Source organism: Anarrhichthys ocellatus, unplaced genomic scaffold (genome assembly GCF_004355925.1).
Source record: "Anarrhichthys ocellatus isolate YVR2014 unplaced genomic scaffold, GSC_Weel_1.0 scaffold1, whole genome shotgun sequence".
NCBI lineage: Eukaryota > Metazoa > Chordata > Actinopteri > Perciformes > Anarhichadidae > Anarrhichthys > Anarrhichthys ocellatus.
The window spans coordinates 16,250,074-16,271,603 of record NW_022280031.1 but is presented as its reverse complement, the minus strand read 5'-3'; the positions used below and the strand labels follow the sequence as shown (position 1 = coordinate 16,271,603).

Here is a 21,530-nt window from a genome sequence, read left to right as displayed (position 1 = left end):
ACACACACACACACACACACACACACACACACACACACACACACACAGAGCTCCCCTCCTCCTGACCTCCCATGGTTTGAGCATCTGCTGTGGACAGAATGCTTCTTGATGTACACACACACACACACACACACACTCCTTGCTCTTGGACGCTCATCACACTTTTGCACACAGGAATAATTCGCAGAGCTGCAGTCACAGATGACCTCCACTAAAAACACAGAGAACGAAATCCGCACAAACACCTTTAGTCAGAATGACGACTTTGTAGTTTTTTCAGTCGTGGAAGAAGTTTTCAGATTGTTAACTTGAAGAGTAACTAAACCCTAAACTAAAAGGGCCTCTACCCTGGATATTTAAAAAATACGAAAAAAGCCTCTTGAGCATGAAAAGGGGTATCAACATGTGCAGAGTTTAACATTTCCGATTATCTGGCGATAGCAATGTGCTTGGGTAAGCTGTGAGAACAGTGTGGATGAAACATGAAGTTGTTAAATTTGACTCATTTAGCGGGTGGCTAGTTAGCTAGCTAGCTTGATAATTCAACCATGCTACAGTTGCAGAACATAAAAAGCAGCACATGAACTGCTGAGCTCAGTCTGTTACTTTAATGTGTAGCCGCACTTTATTGTTTTCAACTTACCGTTCATGATAGCCATCTACCTTTCAATTAGCTTATGTTAATCGCTAGTGCTAGCGCTTATCGCTATTATAGTATGTTTTTTTTTTTTTTTTGCTGTAGAGTCATTATGTATATTTAAAACACAATATGTAGAATTGAAATACTTGGCGCTTAAATGTCAAGATTAAGACCTTAATCCATCAACATCACTACTAAATAACTAATTACTCGTATACGTTGGAATTGCAGAATTTACTTAAAGAATGAAAAGTAAAGTAAAAGTATTGATCGTGCAGTAATGTTCCCCGACAGTATTTTACGATTATATATGATGTTTCTGGATTAATATTACTGCTGCATTAATGTGTGTTGCATTTTGTTATGTTACGCTAATTTTAACTCCTTTACAAACCGTTTTGTAGTTTAATCTACAGCAATGCATCATATTCTATAAGATTATCAGATGGTTTCAGCTTTGTGATGAGGCATTTTCCAGCTGTTCAAAGGTTTTTAATTTAAGAGTTAGGAGAATTTTCTCAACCCATAAATAATTGAATTCAAAATCACCACATCTGGAGATACTGTAAGAGGAAGGGGATTAAAAGGTAAAATATTATATAAGTTTACATTTGCATAAAATCTAAATGCTCAATTAAAGTACAAGTACCTCAAACTTAGGTACAGTATTTGAGTTAATGTACTCAGTCACATTCCACTCTTGGTAACTTAGTGGAACATTTCTCACTGCTCTGTTTAGCTCATTAGCTCATTTTATCTCCTAGTTTTGGTTTCTGTATGTTTTTCGTTTCTCTCATTTACAATGTTTGCACCAGCAGCTGTTTTTTTACACAGCTTCGATGAGTTGTTAATATTTCTTTGTGTCTGCTGGCTGTAGAAGTAGACGGCTGTTTATACTTTATATTGTGTCAGAATTATGTTTCCGTCAGTTTCCGTCAGAGTTTTTCTGCCCCCCAGTGGCCAAAAAACAATGACTGCAGCTTTAAATCAAACCCTCGCAGTTGGTTAATACCTTCAAATGCTTCTACTTCACTGTTTTTCCCATCACTGTTAAGCTACTATCACTTCCTGCAGATGTTTCACTATGAAAGCCTGCTAGGAAAAAGGGAGTATTTGGGATTATTTTCTTTGACTATTGATCCGCCCATCACACTTTCCTGAAGCCGAATTTGACATCTCAAAATCTAAATTCAACAAACTAAAACCCACAGATATTCTGTTTACTATCTCATGAGACTAAAGCAACAAAAGCCTCACAAACATAAGCTGGGACAAGCTTGATTTAAGCAATTAATCATTTATCAACATGGTTGGCAGTTCAATTTTCTGTAAGTGGGCTGGATGATAAATCAACTAATTGTTTGCGGGGAAATTATGCTGTTTGAGCTTCTGAAAAGCTTTTAAAGGGAGACATCTGTGCAGGAAATAACACAACAGCGATAGAAATAACAGCGGAGTGGAAGCAACTGGACTGAATGAAAACAATATCGGTGTTAAGAATAATGAGAGCAGCAGAGTGGTGAAATTACTCCTGTTGTTTGTGTGAACAGATTAAAGGAGAGCAAATCAGAAAACAGGGAAGCTTCTTAAAATCAATTCAAGTACAGCAGAGTCATGTCATTTCACCACTCTGCTGCTCTCACTTTCTCTTTTTAACGCCAATACTGCTTGCATTCCCTCGGTCACTTCTTTGTTGCCTTGTTTTTTTTGTTTGTTTAAATTAAATTAGCATTAATGAAACTTCCTGCAGATGTTTCACATTAAAAGCCTTCCAGGAAAGGTGGTATTTGTCCTTTGAGCTGCTGGAAGGCTTTTAATTTGAAACATCTGTGCAGGAGGAGTTTAGAGAAATCAAAAACAGGCCTCATTGTTTTTGAGTTAGCGAAGGATTTAAAATGTTTTCCCCCAACACACATTTCCCCACATCCATTATGTTCTGATGAATGTGATTGTCAACTGATCCAAACAGTGCCGTGATGTTTTTTTTGGCTGTCAGTGTGTGTGTGGGAGTTGCACCCTTGCAGTATTAGTGGGCTGTGGGCTGTCGTCTGTTCTGTTTGTGTATCCTCAGTTCCTTTTCTTTTCGCCTTTTTGACTCCTCTCAGCTCTCTCACTGTTGCCTCCTTGCAGGGTGTTGCTCAGGACTTCATGTTGTCTCGTAATCACTGTTTGACTCTCTCCCTCTTCTGTTATTTCTCTGTCTTGCTGAAGTCTCCTGCAGCCTCCACAGCTCTGCAGCCTCCTCTACCTCCACCTGTCTATCTCTGTCGTGGTTCTGCATCGCTGTCGTTTTTTCCTTTTTTTCTGGGGTGATCCTTTGAGTTCGTCTTCTGTTTGTTGACTTGCTTTCTTCTTTTTGACTGTCGAGACACTCCCTCCCCTCTGCCCGCCGTGCGCTCTCTCCCATGGTTCAGTGCTGCGCCTGTTTACAGTTCTGTGGTTGGTCAGTGGGTCTCAGTCCTGTTCATGTGAAGCTGTGTCAGTTAGTTCTATGTTGTGGCTTGTTTTCAGAGTGGACCATGTGCATAAAGCTCCACAGCTTCCTGGTTTGACACCGACTCATCCACACATTCAGGCTAAATGTCTCGTTGAGGTCATGCTGTCACGAAATGACTTCTGATGAAACTCGGTGAGGCAGTTTTGGGGATAAAGGTGTCCAAAGAAACAACACATAACTTCATGTTAAAGATGCACTCCCTGCTTTTGCTCCCGTTCCACAAACTCCCTGTGGATGTTTTCAACAAAACATGAACAGTGAGCTGTGAGGAGATGTTGGTCACCGTAGCAGATTCCTTCTGTCAGCGACGTTGAGCCCCATGCAAGAACATTTTCGTCTTCTTATCCTCTTTTCTTTTCCATCAGGTTCCCTCGTTGTAAATCCTTCGTCTTCACTTGATGGATACCACCTGTTCATTACGAGGTGTACTTCCGTGAGATTTGGTCATTAGCCTAATCGGTACCCCCAAAGTGCTTTATGAGGCAATCTGCTCTGCTGCGTTTGTAGAGAAGTTTTGTTTACAAAAGACGTCCCCCAAGAGTGAAAAGAATAACTTTCACGCTTCAAGTCATAAATTAGCAGAAAAAAACACAAATTTAGCACATAAATCGCTAGAATGATCGTCACACCACATAACTAGGAGTCAGTTCATAATGCATTAGCTTTGATGATGAAATACCCTTAGTGGCCACTTTATTAGGTACAATTTAATGCAGGCCATTACAATAATACTGCTCTGTCATAAAGTTGACTTTTATGATGCCTGTAATGTTCAGGGTGTTTTCTGTCACACAATATGATGTAGTCCAGTGCAACACCACTTTAACTCTGACTTTATTATTGTATTATTGTACTCGAACCAGAACAGTTGTATTGGATTGTACAGGCAAGGCAAATCTATTTGTGTAGCACCGTTAAACAACGAGGCAATTCAAAAGAGCTTTACATGAGAAATAAAGGCACTGAGACACAAGCCAATATAATAAGACGAGATCAAAAGACACACACAAAAAGGATTTAAAAGGATTAAAACCAAGTTACGTAATTGGCCACTGAGCGTAGGTTCCCATGTCTACATGAGCACTTTAGCCACAACCCCTTAACGCATCATTAGAAGAATAAAAACATACTCAATAACACATCTACATGTAAAAAATATCACCCTAACACCATTAAAACCTCACAGCGCTCCCACCTTCACGCTATAAACAAAACACAGTAAGCCTCTTACACATGCATCTCTCCGTCTATCTGTACATGAATTAAACAACAGGCTAAATCCATGAAAGTTTAAAAAGTTCTCTCTTCTTTTCTGTTTGTTTGTTCTTGCATGAGGTCCAATCCGTCAGTTTGTTTTAATACTTTTCAACTTCAACCTACTGCTGAAAACTCACTGAAGAAACGGCACAAAATAAAAGACACTATTATTAGACAATAGACATTATTAACACTCCCAAACAGTCCAGATTATTAATATCATGATTATTATTCATTAGTTATTTTGCTTTTGGCTGCTTCCAGTGAAGGTTTCTCCAACAGAAAACTCCCCAAAATGAAATGGATCTGATCTCAACAGTCGATGACCCAACAGGCGTCGTTACTTGACACCTCAGTAGGTAATAAAGAAAACAGGTTCTCCAACAGACATTTGGCTCATCACTTTTGATTTGTATTTAAATTCCCTGGTTAGATTTTTATACATCACAGCCAGAGTTTCTTCTCGTTCTCCAGAAACTTCTTCTTGGTCATCCAGGAATCTAAACCTGCTTTATGTCCATGATCTGTTGGTTCCAGAAGTGATGTTGACGTTACCAGCAGTGACTCTCCAACAGGGTTCACTACGGGACACTGTACAGTTAGCTGATGGATCAGAACATTTCCACTATTTAAAGTCGAGAAATCCTCCCAGTTTCAGTCAGTGTTGTCAGCTCAGCTGTTCACGAGGACAAACGGCACATCAAAACCCGGCGTGTCAGATCAGTGTAGGTCTGCTCTGTGTACATTCAGCACCAGCTCACATTTCTTTGGTATGGAAATATGACAAACAGCCGTGGATGGAGGGAGTGCAGCTGAATTCGGTGTAAGCTCTCTTCAGCGGAGATCAAACAGATCCACGTTACACTACTACAGTCCAAACAGGATCCCAGCTGATGAAGTGAAACGCAAATACGCAGTTTGTTTATGCAAATGAGGAGCAAAGCCGCCGAGCAGGACGTGAAACCAGACTTCATAACAGCCTCGTTCCAAACTCTGATGTGAAACAAAGTGTGTGTGTGTGTGTGTGTGTGTGTGTGTGTGAGTGACAGCCCCCGGTTAAATCCTCTCTGTTGTATCTGCTGTTCTCTGTTCTGTCTGCTGCTCTTCATTACGAACTGCTGCTCCCAACTCGTCTCTCTGAAAGCTACCTGGACCTTTTTTTCATGACTGTTCTGTGATCATACATTGATGAGACGCGACTCTTTGCATTCAGCCAAAGGGTCACCATGTTCCTAAAGATGTTAAAGTTGATAAAGAGTCAGAGGTCTTTTTCTGATCTCTGAGAAAAACTCGTCCGGTCGTTTTCAGCTTTCCCCTCCGACTGAATCTGTAACGTTTTCTCTGCCTCTCTGCCCTTCATCCCCAAACCACTCCTGCTCCCTCCTTCTTTTTGTTTTGGAATTTATTATTATTTATTGATTTGATTCATTCACCTTTTGTCAACCCGTCCTGCCTTCCTTCCTTCCTTCCCTCGTCCTCTGCTCCCGATCATATTGAAAACTTTCCTCTCTTCCATCGTCATTCTTTAAAATACACCCGTCTGCCTCTTTCAAAATATTTCATCACTCTCTCCCTCCTCACCCTCATCATCTTCACCTCTTCTTCATCGCAAACCTTTTCCTGACCTCTCCTAAACCTCCTCCTCCGCATCTCTTTTTACTCTCCAAACCCCCTGGTCCCACCTTCCTCCTCCTCCTGTTCCTCTTCCTTTTACCCCCCCCCCCCCCCTCGACCCACCACCTTATCAACCCCTCCCTCCCCCTCCCAGCCAAAACCCAGGACGGCATCGCCCTGGAGATCCAGCCGCTGAAGAGCGAGGAGGCCGCCGAGTCGGAGGAGAAGGAGGACAAAGAGGAGGTCAAACCAGTGAAGAAGGTCAACGTGACGAAGAAGGAGAAGTCGGTGCTGCAGGGCAAACTGACCAAACTGGCTGTAAATATCGGGAAGGCTGGTGAGGACCGCACACACACACACACACACACACACACACACACACACACACACCATATATCAGTTTCATCTCTGGACATACAGGACATGTTTAGCTTAGCACAAAGACTGGAAGCAGGGAAATTGATGCCTGGCTCCATCAAAAGAGGAAATCCACCTTCCAACAACTTCAAAGTGAAGTCAGGTCAATTTATTTATAGAGCACATTTAAAAACAGTATTGATTTCATCAAAATGCTTTCAGATTTAGATTACTTTATTGTCCATTAGATATGCACTAAACAGAAATGTGTATTTGGCACTGGCATTTAAGACAACACACACACACACGCGCACACACACACACACAGAAAACAATTATGCATCTAAAACTCTTAAAGTGGCAGTAACAAAAAGGGATGAGGGGATTGTTCTTCCACTAGCATTTCCATTTAACCGTGCATGATACTTTGCAGCATTTAACCATAAATAAATAAATGCACATTCACGTAAGTGATGGTGTTGGTTGCAGACTAAAAATCAGCCTTAATGCTTGGGAGGGGGAAAGGGTTAATGTGAGGCGAGGGGCAACGAAAATAAATAAATAAATAGGTTTAATGGAAAATATTCAAGCAACAATGTTATGAAATTATAATTAAGGGGACTCAAACCCAGGATCTAAACCCAGCTGACTACAGCGTTGATTGCTGATAGTATGTTAGCTAACGAGATACAACATGTAAATCAAACAGCTTTTTTGTTCTTTTGGTGGAGCTAGCAGATTCCCCCCTAGGCTAAGCTGTAGGCTAACACCTCTTAGGGCTATCTTTGACTAGACGCACAAAGATGAACCTGACGCCAGCCTTCTTATCGGACTCTGGGGAAGACCAAGAAATGTGGGACGGATCCTTTAATAGCACGCAAAGTGATCAGGCAGTGAAGAGGGTCAGAATGCACTCAGTTTTATTGGGAACAGGATTCATCCCGGAGTTGAAGGTATTTTCGGTGCTATTTCAATTGACCTTAATACACGGAGGGGCTTTCAGGACAGGTTTCAGTTTTAAACTGCTGAAATAGAATTTGGGCCGTAACACTTTGACAGAAGGTGACTGACGGGAGAGGTGAAGCAGAAAGACATGAGCACTGGATTCCTCTGTTCCACTTGGTCTCCTCTGATTCGGATGCTACACTCGGGGGGGTTGTCTGACTCGGAGGCAAATATTTATGAGACAACAAACTTTTTTTGTCTCATAAAAAGGAACAGTGTGTGGCACTTAGGGGGATCTATAGGAAGAAATGGAATATGATATTAATAAGTATGTTTTCTTTAGTGAATAATCACCTGAAAATAAGAATTGTTGCGTTTTCTCAACCTTAGAATGAGCCTTTTATATCTACATATAGTTCCTCTTCAGGGAGTGCGCCTTGTTGCACGGCCGTGTTTCTACAGTAGCCCAGAAGGGACAAACCAAACACTGCCTCTCTAGAGAGCCATAGACCTTTCATGTTTTCGCAATCTGGTTGCAATCTGCAACCTCACCGCTTGATGTGAGGTCCAACACACCGGACCTTTAAGTACCGAGGCTTCCTGTTAATATTCTGTTGATAACTATAAACCAATCGTACCTTTTTGCCTTTGGTTTAATCAGATACACCGTCTGTGATTTCAGTGCGTTTTACAAGCCTTACATATGCAAATGTTTCAAAGTGCATTCAGCAGTCAGTCGAGTTAAACATTAAAGGATAAATGCATTCACCAACATGAAAACTTTACTTATATATATTTACTATGACACTGACTATTTGATAATTAACAGTAAAGACAGAAAGAAAACATAGAAAGGCATGGAATTCAAAATTGAACCAACCAACAAAATATATTTTGTTAGCCTCAACCAAACCATATGTTTACTTACAGTACTTACTTTCTTTTCTTGGAGTTATTGGACATCTGATTGTCCCTGAAAGCACCACCGTAAGTGTTGCCACAACAAAAACACAGGCTGGTTGCTGTAATAGGATACTACCTCCAGGATATAATTCATATTCCACGCCGTGGAAACCAGTGGCCTCCAAATCCATAAAACGGACTTGACACCAACAGGACGTGTGCTTGTGTTTTAAACTCGGCTCCTTCTAACCAGGTCTGATCATGTCGGCTGCGACCGTCATCATCCTCATCCTCTACTTTGTGATCGACACCTTCGGGATCCAGGGTCGTTCCTGGGTGGCCGAGTGCACCCCCATCTACATCCAGTACTTCGTCAAGTTCTTCATCATCGGCGTGACGGTGCTGGTGGTGGCCGTTCCTGAGGGGCTGCCGCTTGCCGTCACCATCTCTCTGGCCTACTCTGTCAAGGTGAGCAGGATGGGGAACAAAGGGGATTGTGGGAAATATAAGATCCATGGATTTTTAGAATAACTTTTAGGTTTTGATAACTATATTTATCACTTACACTTCAACTTTAAGGCCTTTAAGTCATGTACTTCCCTAAACTATGTCTTAAAGCAAACCTTAAGCTCTGCCCTGCTTCTCCATATTTTAGAAAATGATGAAGGACAACAACCTGGTGCGTCACCTGGACGCCTGTGAGACCATGGGCAACGCCACGGCCATCTGCTCGGACAAGACGGGCACGCTGACCATGAACCGCATGACGGTGGTGCAGGCGTACGTCGGCGACACGCACTACAGAACCGTGCCCGAATCCGACGCCATCAAACCTGAGACTCTGGAAATTATGATCAACAGCATCTCCATCAACTCGGCGTACACCACCAAGATCCTGGTGAGAACCACCGACAACCTAAACCAAATCTCTTGTTCACACTTTCAAAGTCGAAAGCTGGTCCTCTCAATCAGATGCCTCTGTGCCTCTTAACCTCTCTTTTCTCATCCAAACCCTTTGCTCCTCCTCAGCCTCCGGAGAAAGAGGGCGGCCTGCCTCGCCACGTGGGCAACAAGACCGAGTGCGCTCTGCTGGGTTTGGTGCTGGCGCTGAAGAGGGACTACCAGCCAATCAGAGATGAGATCCCCGAAGAGAAACTCTACAAGGTTTACACCTTCAACTCCTCCCGCAAGTCCATGAGCACGGTGCTGAAGAACGCTGACGGAGGTTACCGCATGTACAGCAAAGGAGCGTCAGAGATCGTCCTCAGAAAGTAAGAAAAGAGATCAAGTCAACTGAAAAGTGTTCATCTGCCAGAGGGAACGGGTGGATGGCGTAATGGGTGACACTTCTCATTTTCTCTTTCCAGATGCTCCCGTGTCTTGGACGCCCGGGGTCATCCTCGCGTCTTCAAGTCGAAGGACCGTGACGAGATGGTGCGAAAGGTGATTGAGCCCATGGCGTGTGAAGGTCTGAGGACCATCTGCGTGGCCTACAGGGACTTCCCCGCCGAGGCCGGGGAGCCCAACTGGGAAAACGAGAACGAGATCCTGAACGAGCTCACCTGCATCGTCGTGGTCGGCATCGAGGACCCCGTCAGACCCGAGGTACAGAGGAAATTTAATCTTTAATTGTTATTATAGGAACGTCATTACACCTCATACTTCCTCAATGGTTGAAACTTCAACCGACTGATCCGACAGGCTGCTCATTATTACATTAAAGGAAAAATGTTGGGTTGAAAACATTCAACAGTCCATGACGGAGTTGAGATAAAGGAACAATATGAACAGTGGAGTGTCAGGTGTTCAGATGCTCTGAAGTGTTAAATGAAGCCTGTCATGAAGCTCACGCAGCATCGGCGTTGTTGCCTGCTGCTTTAATGTCGGAGCACAAAGAACATAGACCGCATGGAAATAACCTGACGCCTGCTGCTCTCCAGTTATCGCTACACGACCTGTGATGTGATGGACGAAAGCCTTCACAAGGTTTCAGCTTTTAGGCACAACATTCCTAAACCCCTCCCTTGTTTCTGTTGCCATACGCCTGGCAGCTTTCCATTCTAGTGCAGCACACATGTAGTTTACAGTTCTCTCAGATTTACCGTCATAAATCACCACTTTTGAAACAGTGGTAGGTTTATACAGTAGATGGTATGTACATGATATTGTGCTAAAGCTAACAGGTCCCAGGTAAAACGTCCCAATGGTCAAGGCTCCCCTCTGAGTGAATCAAAGATGGGATGTGTGTTTGTATTCGTCAGCAGACACATTACTCCTGTCAGCCTCCTTCAAATGCCGGTTTGAGCCTCCTGCTGAGCAGAGGAAGTAGCCAGCAGCTCTGTGATTGCTCACAGATGTCTGTCTGTATCTCTTTTTTATTCACTCTATTATCTGAGATGAATGAGGTCTCCATTTGGATAAAGAGCAACTACAGTGGAGAACCTGCTGCTGTTGTTGGCTGAGTCTAGTCCAACATGTTGAGGTCTGAAAATGTGATTCTGGATCTGTTTGACTAAAAAAACTCGAGATGAGTGAGCGTGTTTTAAATCTCCTTTAAACCGATTTATAGATGAGGAAGAGAAGCTGGCGAGTTTCTCTGAACGTCTGTGCTCATCTTTCAGGTTTTCATGACACGTCTTTCTCTCTTCCAGGTACCCGAGGCTATTTCTAAGTGCCAGCGCGCAGGCATCACTGTGCGTATGGTTACCGGAGACAACATTAACACCGCCCGCGCCATCGCCACCAAGTGTGGCATCTTGCTGCCCGGAGAGGACTTCCTGTGTCTGGAGGGCAAAGAGTTCAACCAGCAGATCAGAAACGACCAGGGAGAGGTGAGTTTAACGCAGACAAAAAAAGGATTTGTCATCGATACAGAAAAATTGATGTGACTAATGATAGAAAATCTTGTGACAAACTACATCCTTGTTCTGCTTCACTTTGGTTATTTGTACGCCAACATGGAGGTTTTTAGGAGACTTATGTTGTTGATGTTATTTATAGTCCGACTCACTGTAGAACCGATCAATAAATGATCGTTGTGTTTTATTAATGAGGTAACAGACAAACACCCCGTGTCATATTTTGGCAAATTCCCACAAGAAAGCATAAACTACTTAAAATGAAAAAGGTCTGTTAACAATTGTTAGTAAATATTTTCTTTAAAATAACTCTTAAACAAACAATCTTAATACAGATCCTTTTAGATGAGTTTTGTTTAAAGAGTTGTCACTAAGATATAATAAGATATACGAATATGGGCTTTTTGATTTCTGCCATTTCTTGTTCCTCCCCAAAACACACACCGACGTATCTGCAATGAGCTCATAATATTTATCTGCTGCAGCAGACTTCAGTTTGTTTCTTACTCTCTGTCTCATGTCAGTCTGGTATGTGATGGTGGTTATGGTTTCTTTACTGTGTGTGACATCACAGTCTTTGGTACATGAAGCTGCTGTTCTACTTTCCACGTGTTACATTTCTAGGTGGAACAAGAGCGTCTGGACAAAGTTTGGCCCAAACTACGTGTTCTGGCTCGGTCCTCTCCGACAGACAAACACACTCTGGTCAAAGGTGGGTTCAGTATTATGTGATGTTTATTGTTTAGCATGTTTTACTGCTTATTACATGTTGTTTTTGTCCTTGTGTGGAGGTGACATCTCATATTGGTTGAACTCTAGTTGAGCTACGGTCAATAGTCGAGGAATGTTTGTTTTTAAATGAATGAGTTAAAATGTTCTTCCACTCATTTAAATGGAGAATTGTTGTTGTTGTTGTTGATCAGGTATCATCGACAGCACGGTGCTTGACACCCGGCAGGTGGTGGCCGTGACGGGAGACGGGACCAACGACGGCCCCGCTCTCAAGAAAGCCGATGTTGGCTTCGCCATGGTAGGCTTCACCTTTTCCTCTCCACAGCTCTTCACTGTTCCACTCATCCGCTGCTCCAGTTTGCTCCGCATCATGACCGAAAAGAAAAAAGCCTTTGAGTTAATTACATTTCAAATGCAGCCATGAAAAATGCTATTATCTCTAAACGTCATCCTCAATAACTCTGGAGTTTTAATGCCGTGGATTCATTAAGATAGCTGTGAAATGGAAAAATAAATCAATAAATGTCGAGCTTGGATGCCGTGAGCACAGAGGGGTCCCTGTGCTGCTTCTCCAGAGACCAGCTCACAGAGAGGGAGACTGGTGCTGCCTCTTATTATTTAGGTTTATGTCTGTCAGACATGTCACGATTATCAAGGCCAAAAAAATTGTATATTCACAATATTATCCCGGAATCACTTTACCTCACATTTATGTTAAGAAACAAGATATGACACATCTTTGTTTTTGTGATAATTCTTAAATAATAATAATAATAAGGTAATCACAAATCATCGGCTTCCCTTGCTTGAATAATTAAATAAAGTAGTAGCGTTGTGTGAAGCAGCTCCGCTCACTATCAGTGTTTATCATCAATGAATATTTCAGCTGCTGCTGATCCACACATACTCACAGTGCTTGGTTTCTCACGGCCGAGCACAAAGAGCTGCACTGAACCAAATGATCAGCTGATATTGTGGCCGATGAATTAAAGGCCCAGTAAATTGCCTGTGGAAGAGCTCGGCAACGTCAGCTGCCTCCTCTGTGTGTTGTTGTGACCTTTTTGTTTACTGACGAAAGTCATCCGCACACCAGAGTGCTGCTGAGCAGTCAAACAGCCCTCTGACAAAACCTACTGCTCCTAAACGCACCACAGAGGCAGTGTGGGGATTTAATCCGCTGACCTTTCAGTCCTAATGTGTCCCATTCGGAATATTTTCACTTCACACCCCAGTGTCCCAGTTCAATTATCACCTGTTCGGCTGGAAAACGGAGAGCGACCCACTTCCGTCTGTCTGGGAGAGTCTGACTCTGCAGAGAGACACAGCGACCATCACAGCTTCTTGACGGTCGCTGTCGCTGACACGTTAACAATACTGTGACTTAAAGCTCTGTAATATTTAGCTGCACTATACTTAAAACCAGAGGCCGCTGGTCAGGTGGGTAAAACAAGCCTCCAGCATATAGTTGGTACTTCAAGTGAGCCGCCACTGTTTGTAAAACAAAAGAATTTGTGTTTCTACTTTCCTACCTTAAAGATCATCTCCCAGCGCGTTAAATTTATTTGGCGACCCTGATAAAATCTCATGTGACCCCCCTGAGGGTCCCGGCCCAGTGGGTTTGAGTCAAAATACACTTTAGTGTGTGTTCATGGGAATGAAGGAACATCACGAGTGCAACTGTGAAGCTGCTGTCTGATTATTCAGTTTCAGTCTTAAACAATGAACCTCTCCACCTTTCTGCTCGTCAGGGAATCGCCGGCACAGACGTGGCCAAAGAGGCGTCCGACATCATCCTGACCGACGACAACTTCACCAGCATCGTCAAGGCCGTCATGTGGGGGAGGAACGTCTACGACAGCATCTCAAAGTTCCTGCAGTTCCAGCTGACCGTCAACGTGGTGGCCGTGATCGTGGCGTTCACCGGCGCCTGCATCACACAGGTAGGCTGAAGGCCGACGTGGGATTACTGCTCATGGTGTCGCCGCTTTAAACACCAGGATGAATATGATGGACCAGTTAACATCTGCTGTTAACGCTGAAATCAACCAGCTGGTTTAAAACAATCAACTCCTTCATATCGTCGTTATAACCGAACATTCAGTGTCTTTATGGTTTAATATGGAAGTCCAAGGACGCCAATATCATCCTGAAATCATTCAGTCAAAATTCATTCATTTAAATTCCGTTGTACTTTTTTGTGCACATAATTTATGATAAGACATTTTCAAAATCCCATTGTTAACTTAATATTTGTGTAATTATCTTTCATTTTCACATAACTCTTCAGAAACAAACATGCCTAAATTTGGACACGGTGTCCTGTGATTGGTGCGATCCAGTGAACACCAGGTCACATGGAAATGTACCATAAAAAGGACATTTCCACTTAATTTTTCATTATAACTGAACTCAAATCAAAACAGAATTCAAATTTCAAATGTAAAAGTCGAGTTTAGTTTCATTTTCAAGTTCGTTTCCCATTTTGAAAGCGTCCTTGTCACATTCAATTACATCATCATAATGTCTGTGTTTGGAAGGAATTATGCAATTTTAGATTTAAATATTTAAAATTGTTGTGTTGTCATACTTCATATGCACATAAATGGACAAATAAGTTTATTTAATTTGAATATTGGCAGCTCTGGTCTTCTTTGTATCAGCGTTCTGACTCTCGTTGGTCGGTCCACTACTCCAGGTCTATCTGATGGATCCTCATGGTATTTGTTTCAGATGTTTCACTTATGTCTGAATTGTAATAAGTTTGGTGATTTCCTGACTTTCCAACATCAGGTCACTTTGTTTATGACTAAATACCGGCTCCACTCATGACACTCCCATCGGCCTCAGCTGCACTTTGTGTTTTCTGCTAATTAGCAAATGTTAGCATGCTAACTTACTAAGTTAAGACTAAACCTGCTAAACGTTAGCAATAGCTCAAAGCACTGCTGTGCTCTATTGTCAAATAATTGATGGTTTTAAAAAAATCCCTCCGAACACATTTAGAGAGAACACAAACTCTGTGCTTCTAAGAGAACAGGAAGTCTATGCTATTCTCTACATCATATGACCCCACTGCCTCTTAACGTTTTACTCTGATGAGAACAGAAAGCTCAGGCTGACTCCCTACAGTTCAGATAAAAAGTCAAATTGTCCTCCACGGATTTTAAGCTTTAATATCAGCAGGTTTAAATGTGCCACGTCCCTGTCTTCAGTCAGCTGATTCAACATTCAGGAGGCACACGTTTGAAAGAGAACCTGAGCTGTGACACTCAGCCGTTAGAGAATCAGTATTTCTACCTTCTCTGTGGATTTTAAACATGAGCTCAAGCTTGTGTATTAATGGCTGTGTTGAATTTTAAGGCTTCTTTAAATTTCTTGTTGATCAAATCTCCACAGAAACAAGTAAAACAGTGAGTCATTTTCTGATGCGACCGTCTGAGCGCTGTGCGGAGGCCAAGAAGCTGTGTCACTTTTTTTTGTTTTGTTTCATAACGTGCCTCTAATCAGGAAACTAAACTCCTGACACAATAAAAAATAAAAGTAACTTGCGGCTGTGCATTAATTGAAAGGCTCACAGCTGGCAGGACCGATAACTAACTCGGCGACGGAGCACGGAGCACAAAGTAGGCTGAGATACAGCCTGGACCCATGGCAACACGTCACCGTCATAATCCTGTAATGTAACCGAGGCTCAGCAGGTCTGTGGTCTCTGCGCTGTGTTTGTACTCACTGATCATCCAGCGCTGGCTCTCTGTTCGGCCACCGACATGTTGGCACAGATCATTAAAAGATGGTAAACCGATGTGTGTCTTTTAATGTGTGAACAGAGGAATGTCTCGGGCGCGTAGGTTTGGTGTCACAAGTGGAGGGGGTCCAGTGAAATGTGTGTAAATGCTTTTATATGCATTTAACACCATCAAATAATTGCATATTATTATGGTACATAACATGTTGTGAACTACAGGAGATCTATTTTTACTCTTTTTATTAAAAAATGTTCTTTGTCGGAGCGGCAAAGTCTGATTACTTGCCTCGAGTGATGTCACTTGAGTCGGCATCGATTGGTGCTGAAGACGACATGTTTTAAAATAGAAAAAAATATATATGGAGGTGAGAAGTGAGAAAGGAGTGAGCTTACCATTACCAGTAGCTGCTATTAGCATAACACATCCTGGTGCATCGTGGGTAATGTAGGTGCCAGGGTTTGACAAGGAAGAAGACAGAGACTTTCCTTTTATCTTCAACTGATTCAGCATCTTTTCAGGAGAACATTTCCTGTAAATGGAAATCTGAATTTAACTTCTTTACCTGAAAAGCATGCAGAGAAGGCATTTTTAGTTTTCAGCGTCTGCAGATCTCGTGGTTCCTTACGGACTCAACAACATCCACCGGTACATGTCCCAGTGGACTTAATGCTCTTTGATGGGCGGAGCAGCAAACAATATGTAGTGACATTGAATCGCTCTCTGTGTCCACCTGGCTGGAGTCCAGAGGCGGACTCCGCCAGGCGCTGCAGTCTGCAGACACGTCGTCCTGAGGTGACTTTCTCAAAGTGTGTTCACACTGAACGTGAAATGCGTATAAATGCAACCCGCTGTTGAAGGACTCGAGGTGAACTGAGGCGTTTGTGCAAGTTGAAAATGATTTGAGAGCCAGTGTGAAGCATTTGGCAGATATGGAATAAGATATCAATAAGTTTTCTTTTGCGTGTCATCACCTGAAAAAAAGGAATTGTTGTGTTTTTGTTCCCGTAAAATGAGCCCTTGTATACGGAGCAGGTCCTCTTTACGGAGTCCACTATGTTGCACCGCCGTGTTTCTACTGAAGCCCAGAATGGACAAACCAAACACTGGCTCTAGACGCTGAGCACAGGGCAGATGTGTCAGTTGGTTGCATTCTGCAGCCTCACCACTAGATGCCACTAAATCCTACACACTGGCCCTTTAATTTAGGAAGAAAACTGTGCACATATGCCAAAGCTTTAAGGGATGGACTCTCATATTTTTTTATCGTTTGCTCACTCAGATTTCCATTCCTTCCTGTACATTAAACTCCTGACCCCTCCTCCTCCTCCTCCAGGACTCTCCTCTGAAGGCCGTCCAGATGCTCTGGGTCAACCTCATCATGGACACTCTGGCGTCTCTCGCTCTGGCCACCGAGCCACCCACCGAGTCTCTGCTGCTCCGTAGACCGTACGGCCGTAACAAGCCTCTCATCTCCAGGACCATGATGAAGAACATCCTGGGTCACGCCGTGTACCAGCTCGTCATCATCTTCACCCTGCTCTTCGCTGGTGAGTCAAACACACTTCAGACTGGAGAAATCAGACGGGTTCACCTCAGTGGAGGAATCACTTTGCTCTGCATGTGAATCCATTTCAAAAGGAGATTCACGGATGTAGAGATTTTTACTTTTTTGTTTGTTTCTCAGGCGAGTCGATCTTCGACATCGATAACGGACGCAACACTCCCCTACACTCGCCGCCGTCGGAGCACTACACCATCGTGTTCAACGTGTTCGTCATGATGCAGCTCTTCAACGAGATCAACGCCAGGAAGATCCACGGAGAGAGGAACGTGTTCGAGGGCATCTACAGGAACCCCATCTTCTGCAGTGTCGTGGTGGGGACCTTCGCCCTGCAGGTAACTCCATCGTCATCGTCAAACTGGGCTCGTAATTTATCCGTAATCCTGACAAACAAACCAACAAACTGAACTGAAAACATAACCTACTTGTAAGGAGTTACCGATGCAATCTGTTAACTAAATTGATCAGATGAGATGTGTCATGATCTGTTTTTAGTCGTGAAAACCAAGTAAATAAGTTAATGCAAAGTTACCCGGCTGAAGTTAGTTCGACAGTCGGCGTGGATATTTCTTGTCTTTGTGTTTGTTTTCACAAACTTCTCCACGAGCCCTATGGTTCCTCCTTACAAACAGTTAACAAATATATAGTTTCATGTCCTAAAACAGCTGCTCACTGTAGTCACTCAAACAGGAGGATTAATCCACATGTGGTGCTCTAGTGAGTATTTGCTGGACGGTGTGTGTGTGTGTGATTGAGTCAAAATTAAACTTCTGTGTGTGTGTGTGTATGGTGATGAATGAACGAACATGTCACCCAGTGCAACAATGAGACTCATTGATGAGTTTTTAATCGTTTCTGGACAACAATAGCGCTCTGTGGCACAGAGTAAGAAGGCTTTGGATCCACATGCTTGTTGGTGGATCAGTAAATCGTTTGTTTTGGTTTACGCATGAGCATTTGTTTACAACTAAACAAATCTAGAAGTCTGATCCTTTCAGACTGCGGCACCACTCGGCTAACGCGTCCCGTGTGGTTGTGTTCCTCCTCAGATCGTCATCGTTCAGTTCGGAGGGAAGCCGTTCTCCTGCACGGCTCTGACCATCGACCAGTGGCTGTGGTGCATCTTCATCGGCGTGGGAGAGCTGCTGTGGGGACAGGTGAGACCGGAACCAGAACCACAGGAGTTCTGCTCCGAACACACGGCGTCTTGATCTCTGTGAATAAACATCATGTGGTGAGGAGAAGATGGAGAGGTGGATGCGTGAGGTCTGAGGCAGCAAACTGTTGCACTCGCGCTGCTGCTGCAGCGTTGCTATCACGACCATCGCCATGGTAATGAGCGCGGCACATGAAAGCAGCGCGGCTCCTGTTTACGAGCGCCGAGGGAAAACAAACCCAGCATGTCAGTCCCTCTGTGCGCACACACACACACACAGGCTTAGAAAGCATACATTTTATAGAAAAGAAAGGTTCAGTCACAAGAAGCCTGCTGGGTTCAGTTGGAGGGCAGACGGATCTGATCTGAGGGCTGTGATTTGTTTCGTTTCTAACGGAGAGAGAAGGTGACACGACTATAACAAGGTGATGTGCGGCTGGAGGCTGGGCGTGTGATCACTGATGAAATAAAATGTAACTTATAGTGTGACATAATAAGAGCAACGGAAATAAATGAACAGAACTAAATACGTACAGAAAAATAATCGTGTTATTTTAGTTTCCATTAGTGTTGTCTCTGTTAAAAATGAATCAAGCTTCAGTTCAGTTTAAGATGAAGAATTTTGTAAGTTGTAAGTTGATTTGACAGGATTTCTATAGTAAAAAATCTATAAAGAGCTTTCATGAGTTTGATCATAAATCTAAGCTGTCAAACTTTCCCTGAAATTCAGGAAGAACTTCCTCTCATGTTTATTTAAGTTATTAAAGGGACTCACCAGCGATATGAGACTTAAAGACTTAAAGAGATTTTATTTGGACTCAAGCTTCAAAGATTCATTCAGAACGTTGACGTTCAAATTCTAAATTCAACATTTGAATCCTGCGCGGCTTTTTTTATTTTCTTTTGCGTGTCTGTTCACTCTGTGTCTATTAAACCTGGTATTCCTGCACAGTTGCAGATACAGATTAGGCTTCACTAATCAGTGTTTGCCTTTAATCATTGCGCAGCGGCGCACCACACGATCATTAATATCGTCTGCTCTGGTGTTTCCCTGAGTGCGGGGCTCAGCCTCTCCACACTAGATAAGATAACGTAGTCGGTTAAAACCGGCTCGGTAGTAATTAGTATTATTCTGTTTGTATCAATAGACTCCAGTGGTTGCTCTGTGTAGGATCGGTTCAGACTTGTTTGATGCAAACATTTCCAATAACTCCAGAGCATTCAAAAGTCCCAATTTATTGAAAGAAATGTCACATTCACGACATGGTTTTATCAAACGTATATTCCCTTCAATCCATATTTGTTGGCGTTTAGATTTTCAAAAACAATATTTTCTCCGCGTTCAAAAAAACGTTTGCCGCTCACAAAGGGAGGCAGCACAGACGAGCTATATTCACTAAATTAGGTTGATTTAATTAAAAACAAAAGAGTAACTTATTTAATCCTATCAATCGCTTTATTCAAATTGAGGATTTTGTCGTTTTTTCAAAAAGACATTCAAAGCTTCATTTGAAAACATCAGTAGAAGATTTGAATGTAAAGACATTCGTTACAGCCAGAGACGGCGAGATGTTCTTGACTGAAGAAGTCAAGCTCCACAAACACTAGATCCTACATTTCCCATAATGCAACTGGATAGCATCTTTTTGTTAAACCCTGCCTGGTAAAAACCCCACGTCTTTTTAACTTCCCCCCAGTTTGTAATCTATGGTTGTCTAGAGTTAACTATGACCAGTAAACTGAACTTTATGTGTGAAAGTGATCCCTTAACTTTCTTCTTCTTTTTCAATCTCAGCTGATCTCAGCCATCCCCACCCACCGCCTGAAGTTCCTGATGGAAGCCGGTCACGGCACCACGAAGGAGGAGATGCACGCGGAGGAGCTGACGGAGGGCGCCGACGAGATCGACCACGCCGAGATGGAGCTGAGGAGAGGCCAGATCCTCTGGTTCAGAGGTCTGAACCGCATCCAGACGCAGGTACGCCCGCCGCGGAGTCTCTAACTTCACTCTTTGTTTTAAGGTTTTTCTGATGTCAGGTCTCCGAGGTGGTGACTCAAATATCTGTTTGTGTCAAGAGAGCTGCAGAAAACATCAGTTGCCATGGTGATGCAGGAGGCTCTGGAAGAAAGATTAGAGTTATTTTTTATTATTTTTTGTTTGTTTGCTGTCAGTCGTCTCACTGGTGAAGTGTTGTTCAAACCCGGGAAGCTGATTGCTGTCGTCTGCGAAAGAAAGAAACTTAAAATCAAATTCCAGCTGCACCCTCCTCCTCCTCATCCCCCCCCCTCGCCTTCATCTTCCCAAAATCAAACAAACGTCCCAGAAACAACAGGAGGTAAAGAACTGTTTCATCAGGACGGTGACGAGAGGTTTAATTCTCTACAAACATTTCAGACAGTTCGTTTCTAAGAGCTGCAGATCCAAACAGTAGTTTGCTGTAAGAAGCTGCTTTAGGTAATTAGATTGAAACGTGAGCCGTTTTGGGCTCATTTATCCAGATAAACGGATAAACACAATGTCTTAGTAATGAATGTTACTATAAAGGCACAAAAACGACTTTTTAGTTGTTAATACAAACTAAAAAGTAGCAGATTTAATAGTTTCTGCAAATCTCTGAATCTACCAGCAAATATGTTCAAGAAAAACTGACGAGGTCAACGTTAGAACAAAATATCCTGCTGGGATTTATCTGAGCACATAACGTATAAATCTTTATGCATAAACCGCTGTTAAAATGTCTCCACTCAGAGTTTATGAAACGGAAGACGGAGGGAGAATGAAAACTGTAAATGTCTTCTGGTTTAAAGTTACTACTTTAGTGTGGATTCATGTTGCTGAAGGAAACACATCTGTCCGGTTAGACAAACGGAGGCGATAAACACTGTTATCATATTTAAAATCCAGTTCAGACTGGTTGCTCGCGTCTCTGAGTGGAGCTTTAATGTCGGAAACCGTTCAACATGTTCAACATGTTTGTGTTAAATTAAGACACAGTGTAGGTTGAATGGGAGATTTTTAACAAACGCAACAATTGTTGTCCAGTTAATTTCACACTCTGCTGCAGAGCTTCAGTGCAGAAATTAAAGACGGCATGCAGCGTGGGACAAAAAGCTTATTGGATATTTTTATTCTTCGCTCAGTCGGTGTTGGAGCTAAACAGCAGCACCTTCACAGCGTCGTCTTCCCCTGTGACTCATCTCACAGTCTGGGACTCTGGTGTGTGTGTGTGTGTGTGTGTGTGTGTGTGTGTGTGTGTGTGTGTG

At 42.9% G+C, this 21,530-nt stretch overlaps 1 protein-coding gene across 5 annotated transcripts in view; it reads left to right on the top strand.

Moving 5' to 3' along the window:
• LOC116384637 (plasma membrane calcium-transporting ATPase 1-like) overlaps positions 1 to 21,530 on the top strand; it is a 95,450-nt gene that overhangs the window by 61,956 nt on the left and 11,964 nt on the right. For all 5 annotated transcript variants that reach the window (XM_031849481.1, XM_031849520.1, XM_031849490.1 and 2 more), the window contains 13 exons: positions 6,163 to 6,345; positions 8,467 to 8,681; positions 8,869 to 9,111; positions 9,243 to 9,484; positions 9,581 to 9,818; positions 10,865 to 11,044; positions 11,696 to 11,783; positions 11,995 to 12,101; positions 13,552 to 13,743; positions 16,883 to 17,096; positions 17,234 to 17,445; positions 18,160 to 18,267; positions 20,062 to 20,244. In XM_031849481.1, coding sequence (XP_031705341.1) covers positions 6,163 to 6,345; positions 8,467 to 8,681; positions 8,869 to 9,111; positions 9,243 to 9,484; positions 9,581 to 9,818; positions 10,865 to 11,044; positions 11,696 to 11,783; positions 11,995 to 12,101; positions 13,552 to 13,743; positions 16,883 to 17,096; positions 17,234 to 17,445; positions 18,160 to 18,267; positions 20,062 to 20,244 — 2,405 coding nt within the window. The remainder of the gene's footprint in view (positions 1 to 6,162; positions 6,346 to 8,466; positions 8,682 to 8,868; positions 9,112 to 9,242; positions 9,485 to 9,580; positions 9,819 to 10,864; positions 11,045 to 11,695; positions 11,784 to 11,994; positions 12,102 to 13,551; positions 13,744 to 16,882; positions 17,097 to 17,233; positions 17,446 to 18,159; positions 18,268 to 20,061; positions 20,245 to 21,530) is intronic.